This window comes from Macrobrachium nipponense, chromosome 13, assembly GCF_015104395.2.
Source record: "Macrobrachium nipponense isolate FS-2020 chromosome 13, ASM1510439v2, whole genome shotgun sequence".
NCBI classification, from domain to species: Eukaryota; Metazoa; Arthropoda; class Malacostraca; order Decapoda; family Palaemonidae; genus Macrobrachium; species Macrobrachium nipponense.
In genome coordinates this window covers 78676256-78701282 of record NC_087206.1, presented here as the reverse complement: position 1 = coordinate 78701282, position 25027 = coordinate 78676256, and the positions used below count along the sequence as shown (strand labels likewise).

The 25027-nt window shown below is 50.2% G+C and overlaps 1 protein-coding gene across 1 annotated transcript in view; it reads right to left on the bottom strand.

Annotated features, from left to right (window-relative positions):
* Nucleotides 1-10991, bottom strand: part of LOC135225371 (protein misato homolog 1-like) — a 104020-nt gene extending 93029 nt beyond the window's left edge. Inside the window, exons 1-3 of the mRNA XM_064264702.1 lie at nucleotides 10949-10991; nucleotides 10481-10764; nucleotides 9926-10102 (exon numbers count right to left, since the gene is read on the bottom strand). Coding sequence (XP_064120772.1) covers nucleotides 9926-10102; nucleotides 10481-10764; nucleotides 10949-10991 — 504 coding nt within the window. The remainder of the gene's footprint in view (nucleotides 1-9925; nucleotides 10103-10480; nucleotides 10765-10948) is intronic.
* Between the last annotated feature and the right edge of the window lie 14036 nt (nucleotides 10992-25027).

Here is a 25027-nt window from a genome sequence, read left to right as displayed (position 1 = left end):
GCTTTATCCTTCTTTTGAAAAGGAACCGCAGGCTTGAACCTCTTTGCTGACTGTGTCAGTAAATCCTGTGTGGCTTTTCCAGCTAATGATTTTGCTACATCCCTCACCGTGTCCTGTGGGAAAGGTGGTTCGAAAGTGGCGAATATAGCAAGGCCGACCTCTGTAGAGGAGATACTGACTTGGACAGGAAAGACCCATACACTGCTCTCTTTTTCAAAACTCCCGATCCAAAAGAGCAGCCACTTCCACCGAACCGTCCATCACCGCTCTGTCCAGACACGATAACACACTCGATAATTCTTCCATCGTGACAAATTCGGGATCTTGGGCTCTCTTCGCAAAGGCTCCCAACGCCCAGTCCATAAAATTGAATACTTCGAGCGTCCTAAAGAGTCCCTTAGTAGATGGTCCAGTTCACACATCCCCCAAGTAGCTTTTGCTGATAGTAGAGCGCGCCTCCTTGAAGAATCTACTAAGAAGGAAGCCGTAATCCTGCGTCTGCCGATGAAGGCAGTCCTAAGCCCATAGGTTCCTGGGTATCGTACCATCTTCCAGGTTTACCCGTCAAACTTGAAGGAGGCATGCAAACAGTCTTGCCCGCCTCTCTTTTATTCTTAAGCCATTCTCCAAATCCTTTAACGCTTTTTTCATACTAAGGGCTCGACGCATTTTTACAAATGAGATGCTTTTGGAGACTTCGTGCTCGATAGCAAAGATCCTGGAGAGGGCGGATCCGCTGGTTGAAGCTTATCTCCGAACTCCTGCAACAACAACAAGGACAATCTCTTATAATCAGAGACTACTACATCCACAGGTAATTCTTCATCCGAGACTTCTTCTAAGTCTCCGGCTGTCGGGGATCCTTTCAGGAGAAGAGCGGTTCTTAGTTGTCGAGGGACTTCTGTCAAACGAAGAAGAACGTCGTCCGTGTGACAAATCCTTGCTACAACAAGGCGCAATAGAGTTCTTAAACGCACGAGATCTTCTCTCAGTCACCTGTTCCTACCAGGTGAAGGGCTCCTACTCTCCGAAGAACTCATAAATGTGCGAAGGTGCGGGGTCTTACTCTGACCTAAGCTCGTAACAAGGGAGCCTGGCGCCTACTCGACTCCTGACGCCTGCCTCGACTCCTGGCTTCTGTTAGACTCCTGGCGCCTACCCGACTCCTGACGCCTGCTCGACTCCTGAAGCCTGCTTGATTCCGGCGCTGCTTGACTCCTGGCGCTTGTCGTGACTCCTTGTAGGCTCTTGACGCCTCTCACAAGACTCCTGGCGTCTGTTAGGCTCTATACGCCTGTGATATTCTTGGCGCCTACTAGGCTCTGTCAACTCTATGTTTCTAACAAGCTCCTGCTTCTTAGGCTCTTGACGCCTATCCTGATCCTCAGAAGAGGAGTCCGACTCTGACTTACTCCTAAGAGACGTAGCTGACCGCTTGCTCTGCGAGCGGCTACCGCTGGGAACTTCTTCCTATAGATAGGAGAGGATCGTTTAAAGGGAGAACGAGAGAGTCTCTACGGTGACGAGCGCCTGCTAGAGTGAGAAACTTCTCTCCTACCAGGAGAAGAAAATTTTGATCTCTTCACTGGAAGGGAGGAGTCTTTCTTCGAGACGAATCATTATGTAGAGCGCCTACCAAGGAGGATATTTGCTCCTGTAGATTAAGCAGGAAAAGCTTTAGTCTGATCTTGAGGCGCTGGAGACGGTCTTCTCGCCCTCTTACTAGTCGAAGGAAAATCCTCTGGAAATCGCTCTGGGCTTGAATCAAAAGCGTCTCCTTTCGGCGCTACCCACGATCTCTTCAGAGGACGAGGGACTTCGAAGCAAGAGCTCCATCCACGCCTGGATGAGGAGGAGTCCGACGCAGAAAAACACTCTTCCAGGATGCCTTTTCTACGGCTATCCAAGGCAGCCTGGGTCGTTACTTCAGGGTCTGCCGAAGGGATGCCTGATCGTTGGGGATGCTCCACATCCTCCCTGCGGCTTTTGACATTCCTCCTCCCCTGGTCCTGGGAGTTTGGAAGCGGTCTAGGCCTAGAGCAATGCGGAGCCGATCAGACGCCCCCTCCACTGCACTGGGTCACTGTATTCACTGACACTCTTACCTTGTGTTTCCATAGCTTTAAGCTGCTCCTGAAGCTCCCTGATCGAGGATCTCATTTTTTCCATTTCTGAAAATGAATCCTTAGATTCAACACAGGGAGAAGGGGCTGAGGTTATGGGAGAAACATCATCTAGTTTGTTAATTTCTGATTCAGGCTCAAAAGAACAAGATCTACTAGAGCTTCTAGCTGACGCTTTCCTAGCTCTATCCTTCTCTCTTTTCTTAATATAAGAAGCTAAATCCTTCCATCCTTGCTCCGAAAGCCCTTCACATTCAGCACAAGTTCTATCAAACGCACATTCAGACCCTCTACATTTACTACAAAGCGTATGAGGATCTACCTCTGCTTTAAACAACCTAGTTCTGCATTCTTCCCTTGCACAAACCCTAAACTTAGGTGTTACTTTAACTTCAGCCCTCTTAATAGAAAAAACCAAATCCAAATCCTAATCTAGTCCAAAATAAGCGTATGCCAATCCCGAGAATAAACAAGAGTACTTCACCAAATGAGTCCAACCAATTCTCGGCAAATGAGCAGAATTCCAATCAGGAGAGACAAAACAACAGTTGTTGCCGGCCTCAGCGACAGAGAAAATCTGGCTCAGAAAACGGGAATGGTTGGGATTCCGCCACCCAGCGGCGGGAATGGTAGATCACCTGACCTACCGGTAGCGTGTGCCGCGAGTTTTGAATTCTGTCGGGACGACGGAGTCTATAGCTAAGTATATATCTGCCTGGTAAGTCGCATGTATAAAATTGTATTTTTCCTAACTATACAAACCTGAGGTCCTTTACAATAGGAATGTAACTTACGGCAGCTGGAACCGGTCATAAGCTTTGAACAAGGGAGTTCGGTAGTTAACTGCTTGTCCGACAGTGCGCGCATCGCGCGACTGGGAGGTGAAGATCCACTTTGCTGTAGGCCCAGGAAAAAACAGAGTGAGGGGTGACATGAGGTGGGACTGTGTGTAAAGGACCTCAGGTTTGTATAGTTAGGAAAAATACAATTTTCGACAAATTGTTATTTGTTCCGATACGAATACAAACCCATCGGTCCTTTACAATAGGAAGACTCACTTCTTGGTGGGTGGAATCTGAGTCTTATGAACAGACTGGTGTTAGTCCAACCTTGGTTCCTTCCCTGTCGTAAGAGCAGAGGGAGGGATCCTAGCCTCTGCCCAATGATCAGGGTATGTACCGCAGGATCAATGATCAGATCTCTGGACCCAAGTAATAAGAGGGAGGCAAGCGTACCTCTTAAAACTAGCAAGCAAGAACTTGTTCCTACTGCAAGAAGCAATATGAAGTCAAGGGTTGTCTCTTGTTGGCTTCCACTTCTCCCCCCCCTTGTTGGGGGAAGTGGTGGATAATCGCTCCTATCCCTAATGAAAGGGATAGGATGCGGCTCGATCGAGTAGCTTACCTACATCGCCTCCTGTTCCAGCGCAGTGATGACCTCATCCCTCTGCCCACAGGTAGAGGGAGAGAAAAAGATGGGGAAGAGAAGGCCACTCACACTCTCATTCACCCATCCCTTCATGCAGTCACACAAGGATGCGATGCTGTTCTGTCCGCTCGGGTGCTGGGTAAGCTACACGTGTTGAGCAGCCACCACGGGTCCCAAGGAAAAAGTGTCCAAGGACCTGTGGGCTATATCCCGAAGGTAGAAGGAGGTGAAGGTGGTCTGGTTGGACCAGACCCCTGCCTTCAGTACCTGCGCCACGGAGAAGTTCTTGCGGAACGCAAGGGAAGGACCAATACCTCTGACTTCGTGGGCTCTCGGACGAAGGGTACGGATGTCGTCGCTACCATCAGCTTCGTACGCCCTCCTGATCACCTCACGCAGCCAGAAAGAAAGTGTTCTTGTATACTTCTTTCTTGGTCACCCTGGTGGTAACAAAGAGGCGTCGAGTTCTCTTCAGATAGCGTAGTGGTGCCCTCACAGGACAAAGCAGCATCTCATCCGCATCGTTGTCGATGAAGTCTATTAGGGAGGGGATTGTGAAAGACTCGAACCGGTCGGCAGGGACCAAAGGATTCTAAGTCTTCGCTACGAAGTTCGGTACGAAATCGAGCTTCACAAATCTCCATCCCCTGGAATGCTTGACGTCAAAGGAAAGGCCATGCAGTTCCCCTACTCTCTTTTCCGATGCCAGGGTCAGCAACAAGAGGGTCTTGAGGATCAGAGCCCTGTCTGACGACTCTCGGAGTGGCTCGAAGGGACTTCGAGTCAAACTCCTAAGGATGAGAGTCACGTCCCACCCCGGGGGCCTGAGTTCCCTGGGTGGGCAAGACCTCTCGAAGCTCCTCATTAGCAGGGAGATCTCGAACGAGTTAGACTCCCCTCAGTTTCAGGACTAGGGCCAGGGCGGCTCTGTATCCTTTCACTGTGGGGACGGAGAGGAGCTTCTCTCGGCGAAGAAACACAAGGAAATCCGCTACCTGCTGAAGAGTGGCTCTGAGAAGAGATACACCCCATCTACGACACCATGGGGGAATCTCTCTCGGTACTTCTGCGAGAAGAGCCAGCAGGTCCGGATACCCGGCCATTTGGGAGCCACCAGGATCACCTTGAGATTCGGGGTGGTCAGCATTCGGTTGATCACCTTGCGAATCAGACAGAACAGGGGAAAGGCGTAAACGAAGAGGTTGTCCCACTGGTGTTGAAGAGCGTCCTCTGCAGCTGCTCATGGGTCCAACACAGCCGAGTAAAAAACCTGAAGTTTTCTATTGTGCCGGGTAGCAAACAGATCCACGACTGGACGCCCCCATAGGTTGAAGAGCCTTTCCGCCACATCCTGGTGTAGGGACAATTTGGTCCCTATCACTTGATCCCGACGGCCGAGCTTGTCTGCTACTACAGTCCTCTTGCCTAGAATGTAGCGAGCTGACAGCTCTATTGAGTGAGCTAGTCAACTGGTGCAACGGGAGGGACACTAGGCCCCCTGTTTGTTGACGTATGCCACTACTGTGGTGTTGTCGCACATCAACACCACAAAGTGTCCCATTAGACGGTCCTGGTACTCTTGGAGAGTGAGAAATGCTGCCTTGAGCTCCAGTACATTGATGTGAAGGTGCTTGTCGTGATGATCCCACACGCCTGCAGCCAGCAACTCCTCCAGGTGTGCGCCCCATCCCTCGGTTGACGCGTCTGAAAACAGCAACATCTCCCGGGGGGGAATGCGGAGAGGCACTCCTCTTGCGAGGTTCCTGTCGTCAAGCCACCAGGCTAGGTCCTGCCTCACCTCCTCCGTGAGGGACACGGGGAAATACAGTGGGTCTCTTGCCTGTGACCAACTCTCCTTTAGACTCCACTGGAGAGACCGCAGGTGAAAACGCCTGTGAGGGACTAACTTCTCGAGTGACGACAGGTGGCCGATCACGACTTGCCAATGCTGAGCTGGCTGTTCCTGCCGAGACAGGAACTGGTTGGCTGCCTCCCTGAATCTGCTGATCCACGAGTCTGCAGGGAAGACTCGCCCTGCTACCGTATTGATCAGCATACCCAGGTACTTCATCTTCTGCTTGGGCTCGAGATCTGACTTCTTGAAGTTTACCACGATCCCCAGATTGCGGCAGAACTCAAGGAGCCGATCCCTGTCCTGTAGCAACTGCGAGCGGGAGCTTGCCAGGACTAACCAGTCCTCAAAAGACGTATCCCTGACGAGTGGGCCCAAGCAGACACCAGAGTTAACACTCGCGTGAACACCTGTGGGGCGGTTGAGAGACCAAAGCAAAGTGCCCTGAATTGGTACACTGTCCCGTCAAGGATGAAGCGGAGGTACTTCCTCTAGGATTGATGAACGGCTATCTGGAAATACGCGTCCTTCAAGTCCACTGAAAGAACGAAGTCGTTCTCCCTAATAGAGTTGAGCACGGAGTGTGCCGTCTCCATCGTGAACCGAGACTGGCGAACAAATTGGTTCAGGGGAGAGAGATCCATCACCGGGCACCAGGCCCCCGAAGACTTCTCCACCAGGAAAAGACGGCTGTAGAAGCCCGGTGACCGATCCTTGACGATCTCCACAGCTCCTTTGCTCAGCATGGCTTGGACTTCCTGCCGAAGTGCTACGTCCTTGGATGATCCGGAAACGTAAGTCTGAAGGTGGACCAGGTTGGAGGTGAGGGGTGGCCGAGACTCGAAGGGTAGTAGATACCCCTCCCGAAGGACGTCTACTATCCAGGTCTCCGCTCCATAGCACTGCCATGTTGCCCAATGGCCCGCCAGGCACCCCCCCACTTCCGGCAGCAGGTGAGGGGGAACGCCGTTCCTAGCGTTTCCCACCTCTCTTCGACTTCTTCTTCCCAGCTCCCCCTCGCGAGAAGGAGGGCTGGGAGGAGGGCTGGTGACGGTCGCTCCTTGAAGAAGTCGAAGGCAGAGTCTTTCCTCTTGGCTTCGACGATGCGATTGTCTTGGCCGCAGAGGAAACGTTAACCAAACTCTTGGGTTTGGCCGCAGTGGCTCGAGGCTGCCCAGATGCCTTCGAGACTGCCTGGTGGACTAAACGGTCACTGTCGTAAGTGTGCCGTTGTTCCACCACAGCATCCACCATCTCTCCTGGGAAGAGAGAGGAGGAACTCTAAACCAGTCCGTTGCTAAGACCCAGAGCCGCCTCACGCCCAGCCGCCCTGGTCACTCGGGTGAGGACTGCGTCCCTATGCCGAAGAACCAGGTTGGCCCACAGGTTTGCCGTCTGGTGGGCTAGGTAGGAGATGGCTCTACCACCAGACTGGCACAGTCTCCTGAAAGCCGGTCACCTTCAGGAGTGATGTTTCCTGAGGTGGCCGTGTCCTTAGACACTGTGAGGGACCACAGGCTAGCCAGGAGACTGCTTGGAATGCTGCCATGGCGGTCGATTCCAAGGCGAGTGCCTCTTGCTGCGAGAACCATAGGTTCTCTGACACTGACAGGAGCTGCTGCAGAGAAACCCCCGGAGTTAGCCTAGCTAGCTCCGGGTTAACCTGTTTGGGCGGCAAAGGGTCCTCCGATGGCACGTAGAATCTCCTCTTTCACAGTAGAGGCGGGGGAAGTAGCTTGGATGACCTGCCAGACTGTAGTGAACCCTCCTGTCCGGAGACGAGAGCGTCCACCTGGCACAGCACCGTGTCAGCCAGAGCAGATCACGGCAGATCCACAGTCGTCCTGGGTTCTTCTTAGGACCCCAAAACGACTCGAGCCTGGACGTAGGCTCAGAAGGTGGGAGCGGCGATCCTTCCCCAAGGTAGTTGTGCTGACGAATCAGGCAACCTCTGCAAACGACCTCTGGATCTCGGGAGTGACTGTGTCCTGTGGAGTCGGACCATCAAGTCCCTCCAGCAAGAGCGCCTCCCGAGACCCTCCTCCTTCAGAAGGAGGAACCGCAACAGACCCCTCTGGCCACTTGTGCATACGACCTGGTCGGTTCTAAGACCGTGCCAGACTCGTAGGGCATCGTGGTGGGACTGTGAGGAGCGCGCTCCCCATGATCACTCCGGTTCACCTCACTCTTCCCGGTGTACCCCGAGGAAGTTGAAGGGATTGGAGAGGAAGACCTGACGCTCCCCCCTCGCCCACCGGCAGAACCGGTGTGCTTGGGGGGCTGCAGGTGATCGCCAACCCGCAGTGGCGATCGAGCTGCAGGCCTGGTCGCGCGGCTCTCCGGAGGAGAGCAGCTGGACCGAGAACAACGACTCCGGTCCCGAGTGTCAGAGGAGCTGCTGCTGGTCCCCCTACCTGCCCGGTCCCGGTGGGAGCAGCGGTCAGGGAACCAGCAGAGTCTACTGTCGCGGTGGGAGTGGGGCCTGTCCTCACGGCGCGTCGAGCCACTGGGCCGGTTCGGCGACCGAGGGGACCTCTTCCTTGTCTCAACCCGCAGCCGGTCTGGGACCGTCACGTCAACCCTGGGAACCCACGTATCGCTACAAGAGCAATCACTGGCCTGGCGGGAGTCACCTGAGCGACTCTCACCTGTCTTCCGCTCCATGCCTCGGTCCTGGCGCTGAGCGAACTCGGAAGCCTGGACTTTGGCTGGCACCAGGTGAGGAGGTACCGGAGTTATCCGGTACCCCTCTGGTCCCCGTCTTCTTCTTCCTTGCGGAAGGAGAGACGGGCCCCGCTTCCGAGGGAGCGGGAGGACCAGCGGAAGACCCCCCGTCCCACCGGAGTGAGACGAGCCCTTAGAAGTTCCCGAAGGACTTCTTAGGGGAGGAGGAGACAGCCTTCTTCTTCCTCGGCCGTGAAACCTTGGAAGCCGAAGGGGAAGAGGCGGCAACAGACGACGATGAAGACGACGACAACATCTTCCTCCTCTTCCTCTTCTTCTTCGTCAGTTTCCTCAGGACAGTCGTCAGGTCCTCCATCCAGGACGGAGCCGGGGCAATTGCCGAAGCAACACGGCCCGGCTGCACCTGTCCGGAAGGACCTGCGACTGGAGCAGCAACACCACAGGCAGGAATGACGTCGGCAGGGGCTGGTCCAGATACGGCAGGTACATCAGGAGGCGGGGCAGCGGCCAGTGACCTCCTGGGTACTGGTGGCAGGTCCAGGGGCGAGCTCTTGGGGCACCGGAAGTTGGGGGCTAAGGCGAGAGTGGCGAACCCGGGCGGTGGTGTTACGACCCTCCTTGGACGCTAGGAAACGGTGCCTGCACTGCAGCTGAAGGGGTCACCATCTTAATATGCTGCGTATAAACCAGGTGAGGAGGGGCGGCATACCCAGGGGTCAATATGGTGGTGGTGGTGGTGGTTACCGGACCATGCATATCCGGAGCATAGCCACTCGCCAGGTGATGCAACAGCCCCCCAAACACTCAGTGTCCCCTGGAGACCCAGCGAGCACCACACCTGGCTGAGGTTGTCACCCGTGGCAGTCGCACCTGAGGAGGCAAAAGTCGGGTTAGTAGGAGTGGTTCCCCCTCGCCCGAGGGGGGGAACAAGTTCCACTCCGAGCGAACGGAAGACCCCGAGTACAATTGGATGTCGGGGTACCTCGCCCCCTCCTCCACGCTCGACGGATTGGGCGAAGGGAAGGAGCGAGGAAACCCCCCCCCGAAGGGGAAGGAGCCATACGCAGGAGCTGAGATGGAGGGAGGAAAGAAGACGACTTGTCCGTGATGAGGGAGTAGCCGGAGAACTTTCCGATGACTCCCTGGCAGGCTTACGTAGCTTCCTCCTCCTCTCAAAGCGAGCCCACTGCTCCTCCGACCACAAAACACACATATCACAGGGCTCGGCGCAAGAGCATTCGTGCCCCCGACACGAGCACTAAATTCATGAGAATCAACCCCCAAGAAGGAGCAGAAGGCCCCACACTTACGGCCCTCCACACCAGGGCAAATCCTGTGGCTGATGGGGGGGGGGGGGGGGGGGGGGGAACTCTCCAGATCACGATCCATGATAATGGTAATAAAATACAAAAGCACAAGTACTTACAGTATTTTACACAATCACACAATAATAGCAAGCCAAAATTGAAGAAACAAAGCATACGACAAAAGGAGGGTAGAGAGAAGTGGAGAACACGTCTGTCACCCAGCGCGCCCGAAAGCAAAGTGAATCTTCACCTCCCAGCCGCGTGGTGCGCTGACTGTCGGACAAGCAGTTAACTACCGAACTCCCTTGTTCGAAGCTTACGACCGGTTCCAGCTGCCACAAGTTACATTCCTATTGTTAAAGGACCGATGGTTTGTATTACGTATCTGAACAAATTATTCTTATACTTTACAGCACATTACATTAACGCATAAAAAAGTCAAATATTCAAATGGGTGAGAATGTGATGCCCTTATTCTCTTAGGGAATTGCTCAGTGACATGCAAAATACAATAACAAATGATAACTTACCTGTATGATATTGCTTTGCATAAGTAATTTTAACTGTGGCGTCTCCGGTGACAGACAAGGTGGCATTACTGCAAAGGTCAAACAGTCTTTTGATCTATATTCATCTTCCAAATGAGCCAGTATTCCATTACTGATACCTCCCATTCCATCATGAACATCACATATGACTTGAAATCCCTGAAAAAAATTAATTTTACCTTTCATACTTAACCTAGTAATTCCAAACTACAGAAAACATTAAATTTCAAAATACGTACTTTTTCCATACATAAAAGTACGTATAACCCTCTTATCTCACTGAACTATGTAAACCAAAGATTATCAACTTACAGTAATACTTGGGTTATAATAAAATCATCATAATTTGTGAAGCCTTCAATTACGTATGCAACAGGCCACTAGATAATAATGATCAGTAGTATTTGAATTAGTATATTACCACTGCTGGGTGATGAATTCTGAGTGTGCACTGGTCTCAAAACTGCTTAATGTTACAGTAGACTGAGAGAGGGCTCTAACTTATTACTAGTATTTTGAACACCCACTGAATCTTACCTGCAGTGAACCACAGGATTCTGCAAATATTCTAATACGATCAGTGATTCCATCTTCTATGTCTTCTCGTTGCCAGAAAGAAATGCCAGAGTGAAATCCCCAACTCCCTTCAGTGCTCAGAGTTCCATTAAGTACACTGTTGTCATCCAAGAGAAACAGTGTACTAGGGTGAAGGTGAGGTCGTAAATAGTCAGACCATACAGTGACTCGATCCTGAAGGTCATAAGTCTTTTGCAAGGAATTTGGAACACTGGCAGAGACTTTACTGTCAGGAGTTTTATCATCTGCAGAGAGAGAAAATAAAGTATTAGGTAAGAAACCTATCTGAAAACATCTTCAGACTAAAATGATGAAACTGGGATGTCATATATACCTAAAGTAAAAGGACATCTTTCCTCTTCCACAGGTAAGAGTACAAGAATTGTATAATGTGGATATCTGCTGAATAGCATAAACAACAAAACCCACCACCAGCTCCTAAGATACACACCAAAAGAAGAACAGCTCTCATCTAGCCAACATCCCCCTTGGTACTGCCTTTGATGGTAAGGAGAGGTACTGAAGTCCATCAATATACTGTTCAGACTTACTACAAGAAACAAATTCCTTTAAAAAAGAAAATTTATTTTATGGTGAATATCCATCACAACAGCTTCCTTCAGGTGTGTCAGCTCCCTTTCCAGACAAGTTAAAATAAATAGAATCTACCATGCTGTCTGCATATCCAGGCTCGATAGCCTATCTACCAACAGAAGATGGTTATCATTATATTTTCCAATTACAAAAGACAAGTTAGAATCTGAGCTTTAAAATTGATTTAACCATTTCATCTCAAGGTTCATTCCTCTATGAGATGTTGGTGACATACAGAAATGAATCCTACAGGGTGTGGCAGTTCAAACTTTTATTCTTAACCCTCTTACGCCGAAGGGGTATAATAAAAATCGTCTCCCGTATGACCAAGGCAGTCTCAGAGCGAGCGCCGAAGCGGAAAAATATTTTTTTCAAAAAATCACAGCGCGTTTAGTTTTCAAGATTAAGAGTTAATTTTTGGCTATTTTTTTTTTGTCATTGCCTGAAGTTTAGTATGCAACCATCAGAAATGAAAAAAATACCATTATCATATATAAATAATGCAATATATATGATAGTGCTAAAACAAAATTTCATATATAATTGTATTCAAATCGCGCTGTGAGCAAAATGGTTAAAGCTAACGAGTTAAAAAATTTTTCGTTGTATAGTACACTAAATTGTGATCATTTTGGTATATAACACATTGTAAAAGGATCAAAGCAACACAGAGAAAATATTATCACAAAATGATACATTAATTCATAACGCGCAGACATAAAATTTTTTTGTAAAAAATTCACCATAAATCTAAATATTGTTCTAGAGACTTCCAATTTGTTTCAAAATGAAGATAAATGATTGAATATAACTATACTGTAAGAGTTTTACCTCACAATTGCAGTTTTCGACCATTTCGGAAGAGTTAAAGTTGACCTAATGTCAAATTTTTTTTATATATATATTTTATATGCAAATATTTCAAAAATAAGAAAAGCTACAGCCTTCAATTATTTTTTGTTGTATTCAACATGAAATTGCGCACATTTTCATACATAAAACTCTATGAAAAGCCTAATATGAAATGGAGCAAATATATCGATAATGCGACGTACGCATTTCAGAGATTTGCGGCGGAGAATCTGCACGTGGAGGAAAGTTTTTTTTAAAAATTCACCATAAATCTAAATATTGTGCTAGAGACTTCCAATTTGTTTCAAAATGAAGATAAATGACTGAATATTACTAGACTGTAAGAGTTTTAGCTTACAATTGCGTTTTTCGACTATTTTGGTAGAGTCAAAGTTGACCGAACGTGGTTTTTTTTCTATTTATCATGATTTATATGCAAATATTTAAAAAATGAGAAAAGCTACAACCTTCAATCATATTTTGTTGTATTCTACATAAAATTGCACACATCATATATAAAACTTTATGTAACGGCTAATTTAAAATGGTGTAAACATTACAACAATCACACGAAAAAATTTCTGATTTTTTTCGGAAGAGTTACTGCGCGGACGTAAGGAAAAATGATATTGTCATGTTACAATAAAGTTTTATACATACTTACCTGACAGATATATACTTAGCTATAGACTCCGTCGTCTCCGACAGAATTTCAAATTTCGCGGCACACGCTACAGGTAGGTCAGGTGATCTACCGCCCTGCCCTGGGTGGCAGGACTAGGAACCATCCCCGTTTTCTAATCAGAATTCTTCTCTTCCACCTGTCTCCTGCGGGGAGGCTGGGTGGGCTATTAATCGTATATATCTGTCAGGTAAGTATGTATAAAACTTTATTGTAACATGACAATATCATTTTTATACATTCAACTTCCCTGCCAGATATATACTTAGCTGATTAGCACCCATTGGTGGTGGGTAAGAGACAGCTAACTACTGAAATAGACAGGTAAACAACATATGTTGTAGGTATTTATAAACCTTGGTTCCTACCTTATTAGGCTGAAGACTTCGCGGCTACTGCCTTGGAGTCTGCTTAGCCTCAAGAGCCTCAGCGAGATAATGATCTATGGCTAAGAGTTCTTGTGGGTCTGCCAATGGGGTCTTATCCACTTACTCGGCAGAGCCTAAAGGCCTTTGTCATTGGGTGCTATTCCACTAACATGACAATACACCTTGTTCAAGGAGCACAAAACCGATCCCGATCACCTGATCCTAACATCCATGTTAGTTCTAAGATTGTAAGGAGTTATCCCCGAACTCCTCACAAACAACCAAAAAACTCGAAACATAATTACACTTTCATTACAAAATATACAAAAAAAAAATTTTGTACTCCCCTACTAGTCATACATACCCTTGATCCCTACAGCAATGACACTCTGCTCCCGTGCGACAGTAGTGAGCTTGCTACTAGAAAACCAAGCACATATCTGACAAGAGGTTTTATGTACGATAAAAACACAAAATTAAGGATCAGTCTTTGCTCCAAGACCCAGTACTGTATCTGCTGATACAAAAGGACCTAGCGAGAAGCACTTCTCATAGGTCACTCTCCGTCCTTCAGATAATGAGATGCAAACACTGAATTGCACCTCCAATATGTAGTCTCAATGATATTCTTCAGAGACATATTCTTTTGGAACGCCAAAGACGTTGCTACTGCTCTTACTTCATGCGTCTTGACCTTTAGAAGACCGAAGGATTCCTCCGAGCAGTTCTTGTGAGCGTCCGTAATAACGCTTCTCACAAAGAAAGCCAAGGCGTTCTTGGACATGAGTCGTTTGGGGTTCTTCACTGCACACCAAAGACCTTGTTGACAAGCTCCCATCTGCCTCTTCCTCTCTAAATAGTATTTAAGAGCTCTCACTGGACAGAGAGATCTCTCTATCTCTCTGCCTACCAGGTTAGATAGGCCTTTTACCTCAAAACTTCTGGGCCAAGGCTTTGATGGGTTTTTGTTCTTTGCCAGAAACATTGTCTGGAAAGAACAGAGATGGCAGCATCTCCTTTGAACCCACCGTGGAATCCAGAGCGTGTAATTCGCTCGTCCTCTTGGCTGTAGCGAGAGCCACCAGGAACAAGCATTCTAGTGGACGTCGCGGAAGGACGCGAGATGTAAAGGTTCGAATTTATCCGATGAGAGGAATTTCAGGACCCACGTCTAGATTCCAACTAGGTGTTCTAGGAGTAGCTGCTTTCGAAGTCTCAAAAGATCTAATTAGATCGTGTAGATCTTTGTCGTTAGCAATGTCCAGGCCTCGATTCCTGAATACTGAAGACAGCATGCTTCGGTATCCTTTTATTGTCGAAGACAGATACGGTGTGATTCCTCTCTCAGAAAGAGGAGGAAATCGGCAATATTCACTATAGAGGTACTGGAGGAGGACAGCTTCTGACCCTTACACCACCTCCTAAAGACTTCCCACTTCGACTGGTATCTCTTCTCGTCGAAGCTCTGCGGGCTCTAGCGATAGAGCCCGCAGCCTTGCGAGAAAAGCCTCTCGCTCTGACAAGTCTTTCGATAGTCGAAAGGCAGTCAGAGCGAGACCTGGGAGGTTGTGATGAAACCTCTCGAAGTGGGTTGTCTGAGTAGATCGTGTCTGTTGGAAGCGATCTGGGGAAGTCCACTATCCACTCCAGTACCTCCGTGAACCATTCCTGGGCTGGCCAAAATGGGGCTATGAGTATCAACTTCGTGCTCTTCGAAGCTACGAACTTCCTGAGCACTTCCCCCAGGATTTGAACGGGGGGAAAGGCGGTAAGCGTCCACACCCGACCAATCCATGAGAAACGCGTCTATTGCGAAGGCTCTCGGATCTTCTACTAGAGAGCAAAAGGTCTCTATTCTTTTGGAGAGGAACGTCGCAAACAGGTCTATGTGAGGTCTCCCCCACAGGGACCAAAGACTTCGACACACTTCTTCGTGAAGAGTCCATTCTGTGGGAAGGACCTGGTTTCTCCTGCTCAGTCTGTCCGCTCTCACATTCTTGATCCCTTGAACAAAACCTTGTGAGGAGAGTTATGCCTCTTTCTTCCGTCCAGGTTAACAGGTGTCTTGTCAACTGATAGAGGGAGAAAGAGTGCGTGCCTCCTTGCTTGCGTATGTAAGCCAGAGCCGTGGTGTTGTCTGAGTTTATCTGTATCACCCCGTCTCTGACTATCTGTTCGAAGAACTTAAGGCTAGGTGTATGGCCACAAGTTCCTTGCAATTGATGTGCCAGGACACCTGTTCCTTTGTCCAGGTGCCTGACACCTCCCTTGCTCCCAGCGTCGCTCCCCATCCTGACTCCGAAGCGTCGGTAAACAACACTTGGTCTGGGTTCTGCAGGGCAAGCGATACGCCTTCGTTCTTTTGAAGCTGAGGGATCCACCACTTCATATGATCTTTTACTTCTTGTGGAAGTTGGAAGACGTCCGAGAGTTGACCCGTCTTCCAACTCCACACCTCTTTGAGGAAAAACTGAGAGGGCGGAGGTGAAGTCTCCCTAGCGAGAAGAACTTTTCCAATGAGGACAGGGTCCCTAGAAGGCTCAGGTAATCCCCGCTGAGCTGTTCTTTTCTTTCTAAGAAGCTCGAGATTCTCGACAAACCTCGAGCGATTCTTTCTCGCGAAGGATATACCCGAAAACCCCGAGAATCCATCTGAATCCCCAGAGAGACCAAGTTTCTGGCTGAGGATCAGTTGTGACTTCTCGAGGTTGACGAGCAACCCTAGCGAATCTATCATGTTCCTTGTTACTTCTAAGTCCTCCAAGCACTGACTCTTCGACTTGGCCCTGATCAGCCAGTCGTCCAAGTAGAGGGAGATGTTTATCCCCTCTAGGTGAAGCCATCTTGCTACATTCGCCATCAGGTTGGTGAATACTTGTGGGGCTGTAGACAGTCCGAAGCACAGAGCCCTGAACTGAAAGATCTTGTCTCCTATCACAAAGCGAAGATATTTCTTTGACAAATGGTGAATGGGAACGTGGAAATAGGCGTCTTGCAGGTCCAGAGAGACCATCCAATCTCCTGGGCGAAGCGCCGACATTACAGAGGCGGACGTTTCCATACGAAACTTCTTTTTCTGTACGAAGCGATTCAGAGCGCTTACGTCCAGAACTGGCCTCCACCCCCCCGATGCCTTTGGTACTAGAAAAAGGCGATTGTAAAATCCCGGGGAGTGTGGATCCTGCACAAGTTCGATGGCCTCTTTTTCCCACATTTTTTGCTCCACCATTTGAAGGAGAGTCTTTCGCATTGAAACGGGTCTTCTTGTAACCTCGCTGACAGTTCCCCGAGGGCGTAGATGTTGGGCGGGCTGTCGTCGAATTGGATTACATATCCCTTCTTCAGGACCGACACTGACCAAAGGTCGGCTCCCCTTCGTGCCCATACTCCTGCAAAGTTACAGTCTGGCGCCCACTGGTGCTTTGGAGGAGCAACAAGTCACTTCGATTTCTTGAAGGGCCTAAATGAAGACCTTCCTCTCTTTTCAGAGCTCTTCTTTCTGGCAGGGGGACGAGCCGCTGCACCTCCACGAAGGGCTGCTGAGTAGGACGAGATTCCTTCTTTTAACCGTCGCCACTACCGGTCGTCCTTTCTTGGACGTTTGCGTAAGTAGGTCTTGTGTCGCCTTCTCAGTTAGTGAGCGAGATATATCCTTGACTAACTGAGAAGGAAACAGATGATCTGATAGAGGGAGCGAACAGTAAGGCAGTCCTCTGGCTCGGAGAAACCCCTTTCGATAAAAAGGGAACCATACACTGATCTCTTTTTCAGGAGACCAGCACCAAAAAGTGAAGGCACTTCTCCCGAAACCGTCCATGTAACTGCCCTTTGTCCATGCCAGGGACCAAGGACGCTATGGCAGAATTTCTGGGTTCTTCAGAAACTCCGGATCCTTAGATTTGTTGGCCAGAACTCCGAGTGACCAATCCAGAAAGTTGAACACCTCTAAAGTGACAAAAAGTCCCTTTAGAAAGTGGTTCAACTCTGAAGTGCTCCACGTCGACTTTTTGATACGAGACCTGATCCTAAGGCACTTGACGTCTAGAGGGCCTCCACTAAATTGGCAAAGTCGGCATCTGCAGAGGCAGGTAGAGAAAGACCCATAGTCTCTCCTGTCCCATACCAAATACCTCTCTTCCCGTGCAATCTGGAAGGAGGCATGCAGAATACCGTCTTTCCTAACTCCTTCTTCTTGTCCATCCAAGAATCTAAAGAATGGAGCGCCTTCTTCATTGATATCGCAGGCTTCATTTTCAAGAAGGCCGACGATTTAGCCGTAGCTGAGCTCGAAAAGAGCGAACGAGGAGAAGGAGGAGCCAGCAGGACTAAGAGAATCAAAACCAAACTCTGTAGTAGTAATGAGGCCAAGACTTTGTAACTAGAAAGTCCCTCATTAGCAGGAGGTTCGTCGTCAGACAACTCGTCTAACCCTCGATCAGACGAAGGAGAAAGTTCACGTTTTGAGGGAGAGTCCTTCCAAGACCTCCTATGTTCTGAAGGAGAGGAGCTCCTATTTGGCGAAGAGTCATAACCTCCAGGAACGAGTCCCCACCCCGACTCTTGACTCCTGGCTCTTGACTCTTGCCTCCTGACTCCGCCTCCATGCTCCTGACTCCTGACCTCCTGCCAACCCTGACTCCGACTCCTGCCTCCTGACTCCGGACTCCTGGCTCCTGCCCTCCTGGACTCCTGGCCTCCTGCTCCTGACTCCTTGCCTCCTGGCCTCCTGGCTCCTGCCTCCTGGCTCCTTGCCTCCTGGCCTCTTCTCTTGGCTCCTGGCTCCTGGCTTGCCTCTTGCCTGGATGCCTCCACACTCTTGGCTCTGGGCTCCTGCCTCCTGGTTGACTCCTGGCTCTTGGCTCCTGCCTCCTGGGTGACTCCTCACTCCTGGCCGGTGCCAGACGTCTGATTGTTTCATCCAGGTTCGTACCGGAAACCTCACCTCGGGTAGGAGTATCGATCCTGGAGGTAGATACCTCCATACGTCTGGAGGATCTTTTAATAGGAAGGGAAGTGTCTTTCCTTCTAGAGGCTCCTTTGACAGGGGACTCCTACAAACGACGAAATCTGTTCCTGCATCGCCATCATGAACCTCTTAGTAGCCTCCTCTTTATCCTCTTCGGGAGGAGGGGAAGGAGGAGGGGAGGAGTCCATAGCCTCCACCTCCTGCCTCCTTCTCACTCTGGTGAAAGAAATGGCTCTTCTTGCCTTCTTAACTCCCGATGGAGACTCCTCAGGGAAGTTTTCAGGGCTCGAGTCAATAGTCGGCGCCCTCCAACTCCTCTTGAGAGGCCGAGATCGATCGGAATCTCTCCAATCACGTCTCGGTGATGAAGATCCCGACGACGAGAAACACTTACTTAGGACGCTTTTACACAATAGCGGTCCTTGGCAGTCTGGGGTGTCACAGAAACCGCCGAAGGGACACCTGATCGGTGGGGATTCTCCACAACCTCCTTTCGGCTTTCGACATTCCTTCTCCTCTGGGCATGTGAGCTTGGAAGAGGTCTAGACCTAGGAAGCGTTGCTGAGCCGACCAGTATGCCCCCTCCACTACACTGGGGACACTCATATCACTGTCCACTGACAAATTCACTAGCCTTACCTTGTATGGCAGCCATTTTGTTTTCCATCACTTTGAAGGCTGCTTTTAGATCTGCAAGTTCTTTCGCTGGATCTACAGGTTCTGCAATAGGAGAAGGGGTTGCAATGGAAGGAGAAGTAGCAATACTTACCCTTGGGGAAGATCCCAAGCTTGGAATTAGTTCAGATCTAGAACTACTTAAACTTCTATGAGAAGCCTTCCTCACTCTTTCTCTTTCTAACTTTTTTAAATAATTAGTTAGATTCTTCCATTCGTTCTCACTCAAGTTCTCACATTCTTTACAAGTATTGCAAAAGAACATTCATACTCCCTGCACCTCTTGCATACCGTGTGAGGGTCTACCGAAGCTTTCGGCAACCTCACCTTACAGCCTACATTCACACAACGTCTCACAACCATACCAGAGTCAGACATATTTAAAGAAAAATCCAAAATCAAGTCCACAAAACAGTCCACAAAAGCGTATGCCAATCCAACAATCCAGATACGTCACCAAAAGTCGGTCAAGAAGATCAATTGCCGGTGAAAAAAGAAAAACCAATCGAGAGAACCAACAACAATGTTGATGGTCCGGGCGACAGAAGAATTCTGATTAGAAAACGGGGATGGTTCCTAGTCCTGCCACCCAGGGCAGGGCGGTAGATCACCTGACCTACCTGTAGCGTGTGCCGCGAAATTTGAAATTCTGTCGGAGACGACGGAGTCTATAGCTAAGTATATATCTGGCAGGGAAGTTGAATGTATAAAAATGACAATTTGTCCAAAATTGCATTTTTCCTAACTATACAAACCTGAGGTCCTTTTACAATAGGAAGGTACTAGCGGCAGCTGGATAGGTCGTAAGCTTTCGAACAAGGGGTTCGGTAGTTAACTGCTTGTCCGACAGGCGCGCGCGCGCGACTGGGAGGTAAACAAATCACTTTTGCTTTTGGCCCAAGCAAAAACTGCAGAGTGAGGGGTGGCATGAGGTGGGACTATGTGTAAAAGGACCTCAGGTTTGTATAGTTAGGAAAAATGCAATTTTGGACAAATTGTCATTTGTTCCGACACGGCATACAAACCTTCGGTCCTTTTACAATAGGAAGACTCACTTCTTGGTGGGAGGAATCTGAGTCTTTTGTGAACAGACTGGTGTTCGCCCAACCTTGGAATGCCTCCCTGGTCGTAAGAGCGAGGAGGGATACAAAGCCTCTGTCCGATTGATCGGGGCGTGTGCACCGCAGGGATCAATGGTCAGACCTCTGGACCAAGTACTAAGAGAGAGGCAAGCGTATCTCTTCGTACCAGCAAACAAGAACAAGTTCCTATTTGCAAGAGGCAACATAAAGTTATGGTTTGTCTCTTGTTGGCATCCACTTCCCCCCCCCTTGTAGGAGGAAGTGGTGGATATTCGCTCCCATCCCTAGTGAAAGGGATAGGATGGGGCTCTGTCGAGTAGCTCACCTGCATCTCGTCCTTATCCAGCAAGGTGATGACCGTATCCCTCTACCCAGGTAGGAAGGGGAGAAAAAGATAGGAAGAGAAGCCAGTCACTCTCTCATTCACTTATCTATTCTTACAGTCACACCAAAGGATCGATGCTGTTCAGCCTGCTAGGGTCTGGGTTAGCTACACAACGAGTTGAGCAGCCACACGGGTCCCAAGGAAAAACGATCCCAAGGACCTGTGGGGGCAATATCCAAAAAGGTAGAAGGAGTGCCAGTGGTCTGGTTGTACCAGACCCTGCCTTCAGTACCTGCGCCACGGAGAAGTTCTTGTGTAACGAGGGAGTGTACTTCTAGGTCATCTTGGTGCTGACGAAGAGTCTTCAACACTCAGCCTGGGATGTCGAGTTTCTTCAGAAAGCGCGGGTGGTCGCGCTTTCACAGGACAAAGCAGCATTTCCTTCGCATCGAAGGCGGTGAAGTCCATTAGGGAGGGGATTGTGAAGGACTCTAACCGATCGTCAGGAACCGAAGGGTTCTGAGTCCGCTACGAAGTCGGTACGAAATCGAGCGTCACGAATCCCCATCCCCTGGATGCTTGACTTCGCAGGAAAAGTCATGCAATTACCTCAGAGGAAAAGAAGGGAATGGTCGTATGACCTATCCCTCTTCTCGACTTCGTGATGTCCTGTACCCATACTGGTCTATCCGTCTGCAACGAAGTGTCTCATTCTCCTATCCCCATGCAGTGAAGTTCTTCTTCTCGGTAGTGGATAGGACACCGACACTCAATGGTGGGTGTCGATGGTATGGGTACTGTGACAAGCCGTTAGGATGAAGAAAAGACGGTTATGGAACAACCGAACTAAGTCCACAGCAAAGTTCGTAACTGACTTGGGCGCTCTGACAGCTGCCGACTGACTGCGTTCGGTAGGAGGCAAGTTGTCCAAGCACCCGAGCAAGTCACGTGACCTTCGCCTTAAAAGGGTTATGCCAAGAGACTAAACAAATAATTTGTTCGTCACCGATGCCAGAAGGCGAGGTGATGATTCTCTTAAGGCATGTGCCCAACAGGCGAAAGTCAATTGCCTTCTAGAGACCGAGGTCCCTGATGGCAAGATATCTCATAGTATAGTTGATTCTCAGCTAAGGAGAAACAACACTATGTGTCGTTGAAGACGAAGGTGTACAGAAAATGCAACCTACGTCTTCACAGCTGAACCGAGAGAAGGATTCTCAAGATTCTGAACCTGTGCTACAAAGACTGAGAACGCTAACCGCTATTCATTGCTGTCCGGTGAGGATCGTAGTTGCAATAAAAGCGGAGCGCTTTTCAGTAATGAAGACACAGGGAAATACTGCCTGAAGAACTGCTTCTCATGGGCTGAACATTTGGAAGTAGAGCTGTCAGGTCAGAGAGTAGGCGATGTCTTCTGACACATCTGTTAATTCGGGGCGAGCAATGAATAATTGCACACCTACGAATACGAGATATTTTGAAGACAACCTCAGATGTCTGCAAAAATCATTCGCATTATCGCGGTGCGATGCAGCGGGAGACTCGCAGTAGATGGTCCTTCATTATTGCGAGAATCCCGTTAATCAGAGACCTAAGTCCATGATTGTTGGGTAGAGATACTGTTCGGTAGTCAATCAAACCAGGGGAGAGAGAGACGTAACCGACCGTGCATCTCCGAGACCTAGCTGATACTGAGCTGCTATCAGGCAGTTCAATACGCAGTAGCTCTCGGTGACTCGTCATCCTGAGTTGCCCGTTAATCCCTTCCACGAAGGAATGCGTTCGGCTAGAACCATCGAGCATAAAGAATACGCTCGAGCAATTATATTTAAACGAAACGGATTTCGATAAATACAAAAGCTGATTTGGTGTTGTCGTGACAATACCAAGTATCTAAAATCGAAACTGATAACTGCTGGGAGGTTGCAGGCAACCCCGAGTTGCAGTTCAATTAAGATACAATTCGTCTCGGTCAAAAACCGTAGAGTTAACTACGGTCTGTGCCTACCCCCCGGACAATTCAACTGTTAAAAGAATCATGTCGTGAGGGTAATACGTAGTATATTTTGTAGGTTCTGTAACACGACCTCCATCCTAAATTCTTTTCCCCTCGAGGAATGAGAATAAGGATTGGAGATCGACCGCCTTCGTTCTCTAGTCAAGAGAGTGAAGGAGAAGTCTTTCCCAAAGGATAGCTTCAATGGTGAACAGAATACCGAAGACGATAGTTCAAGCCAAACTGGAAGTTCCCGTCCGTTCTTCTCTATTCCAGGTTAATCGCCTACTGTGAGATACTCTTCTTTCAGCAGCAGTCTCCTTCCAAATGCTAGAAATTACAGGAATTCGAGCATAAGCGAGGTTCCCGATTATCGTGTAACAATTATCGGGGATTCTCGCTCACTTTTGGACCGTGGTCTCGCCTAAGTGTTGGAGATCGTAAAAAACTTCGAACACTCTGAGTGCGCTAGAAATTCCGTAGAATTCTAAGCACTCTGCGAAACCCCCACCGAATTCGTCAAACGATATCGGCTGGTGGTCCTCTCGATTCCCGTAGAAATCGAGAAAGGGGCAGGATCCCTCCTCAACGACCGGGGCTTACGTCAGGTAGGACCCGAAGTCCCCCTCCCCCGGTAGCGCAGCCCCTAACGTGGGGATCTTACAGAGAAAATCTCTGTAGGATCCCTCCCCTTTCCCTCGTAGCCGTTAAGGAGAGAGGGAATGGGGGAGGAATTGGATACTGGCTCGCCTTCCCAGCGGAACTAGCAGTTGGAGAAGAAAAAGGAGCAGCCATCGCCTTACGGCGATGGCCTCTCAGAGCCTGGGAAAACGTATCGTCAGGATAAAACGTTTTAAAAAACCCCGAGGAGGGTTACGAACTCATACCGTAGGTAAGGGTCTGCCGCCACTTGTGAACGTCGTCTGGGTGGGGCTGATCGACACCTGACAGGAGAGAGCCGGATACCGTCCTCTGACTCATTCCAGTCCTCGTCGAGGTCGAAACCTCTCAGGAGGACAGAAGGGGTATTCAAATACGGTGTGCCGAAGACACGTAAAAACGCCTCTGTCGCAGTAGAGGAGGTGGAAGTAGCTTGTTCGACGGCCAGAACTGAGAGAGCCTTCTTGTCCGGAGACGAGAGACTACCTGGTTCAACACAGTCGGCAAGCTCCGATCGCGGCAGACCCACCGTCGATTTGGGTTCCCTCTCGGGCCCCAAAAACGACTCGAGCCGAGACGTGGCTCTGCTGGTGGGAGCGGCGATCCTTCCCGAGGTCGTTGTGCTGACGAATCAGCGCCATAACCTCGGCAAAGTTCCTCTGGATCTCGGAAGTCACAGCATCTTGCAGAGTAGGACCGTTAAGCCCTTCGACAAGAGCATATTCCGAGAACCAAATTCCTCCTTAAAGAAGGGGGAACAGCGACCAGCCCTCTCGGTCTTCTCCATCCACTTGCGCATACGTCCGGTGGCCGGTCCAAGAAACCGTGCCTGGCACGTAGGGCGTCGTGGTGGGATCATGAGGGGCGCACCCCTCACGATCACTCCTCAATACCTCGCTCCTCCCGGTGTAACCCGAGGAGGTTGAAGGTACGGGAGAGGCAGACCTGACGCTCCCTCCTCGCTCGCTGGCAGAACCAGCAGGCTTGGAGGGCTGCAGGCGATCGTCAACCGCGGTGGCAATCGAGCTGCAGGCCTGGTCGAACCGTCTCGCTGTGGAGAACGGCTGGACTGAGCACAGCGGCCCCGACTCTCGAGTGTCAGAAGAGCTGGTGCTGGTTGCCGTATCCGATCGCTCTCTGTGAGAGCGACGGTCAGGCGACCTGCAGGCTCCACTGTCACAGTGAGACCGGTGCTTGTCCTCACGGCACGTCACGTCGCTGGTTCCAGCCGTGGCTGGCACACGGCGAACGGGGGGACCTCTTCCCAGCCTCAGCCCGTGGCCAGTCGTGGACCGTCACGTCCCCGGGTAGCCAGCTGGTCGCCCGCGGAGAGCGAGAGCTGGTCTGGTGAGAGTCGCTTGTGAGCGGCTGTCACCAGTCTTCCGCTCCGTGCCGTGAACCTGACGCTGAGCGGGCTCAGAGGTCTGGTTCCTGGCTGCACGGTCGCTGGTAGGCGACCGTACACTCGGTACCTCCCCGCGAACGAGAGGGCCGAGACGGACCCTGATGCAGTGGCAGAACCACTGACACCAGGCGAGGAAGTACCGGTGTTAGCCGGTACCCCTCTGGTCCCCGTAGTCTTACGGGCCCCGCTCCCGAAGGAGCAGGAGGACCAGCGGAAGGAACCCTCCCGTCCCACCGAGGTGAGACGGGTCCCGAGAAGCTCCCGAGGGAGACTCCGGAGGGGAGGAGGCAACCTTCTTCTTCCTCGGCTGTGAAGCCTTAGAAGTCGAAGGGGAAGAGGCAGGCAGCGACGACGATGAAGAAGATGAAGACGACGACGACGACACCTTCCTCCTCTTCTTCGTCAGCTTCCTCAGGACAGACGTAAGATCTGCTATCCAGGGCGGAGCCGGGGCTGCTGTAGCCGAAGCCACAGGGCTCGGACGCACCTGTACAGACAGACCAAAGTCTGGGGTAGTACCACCACGAACAGGGACGACGTCAGCAGGTATGGGCTCTCAGGAACAGCAGGCACAGCCAGCACAGCATCGGTAGTGACAGCCAGCGCAGCAACGGCAGGGACAGCCAGCGCAGCAACGGCAGGGACAGCCAGCGCAGCAACTGCATGGACAGTCAGCCCAGAATCGGCAGGTACGGCAGGCAGCACCGGAAAACACAGGAAGTGGAGCAGCAGCCAGCATCATCTGGTATCGGCGGCAGGTCCAAGGGGCGAGCTCTAAGGCAGCGGAAGTGTGGTCGCGGCCAGCGCGGCAACCACGAGCGGCGGCGGCAGCCCCCCTCTCCGGTACGGCGAACGGCACTTCACAGCAGCTGTAGGCAAGACGTCACCACGTGAGGCGAGTAC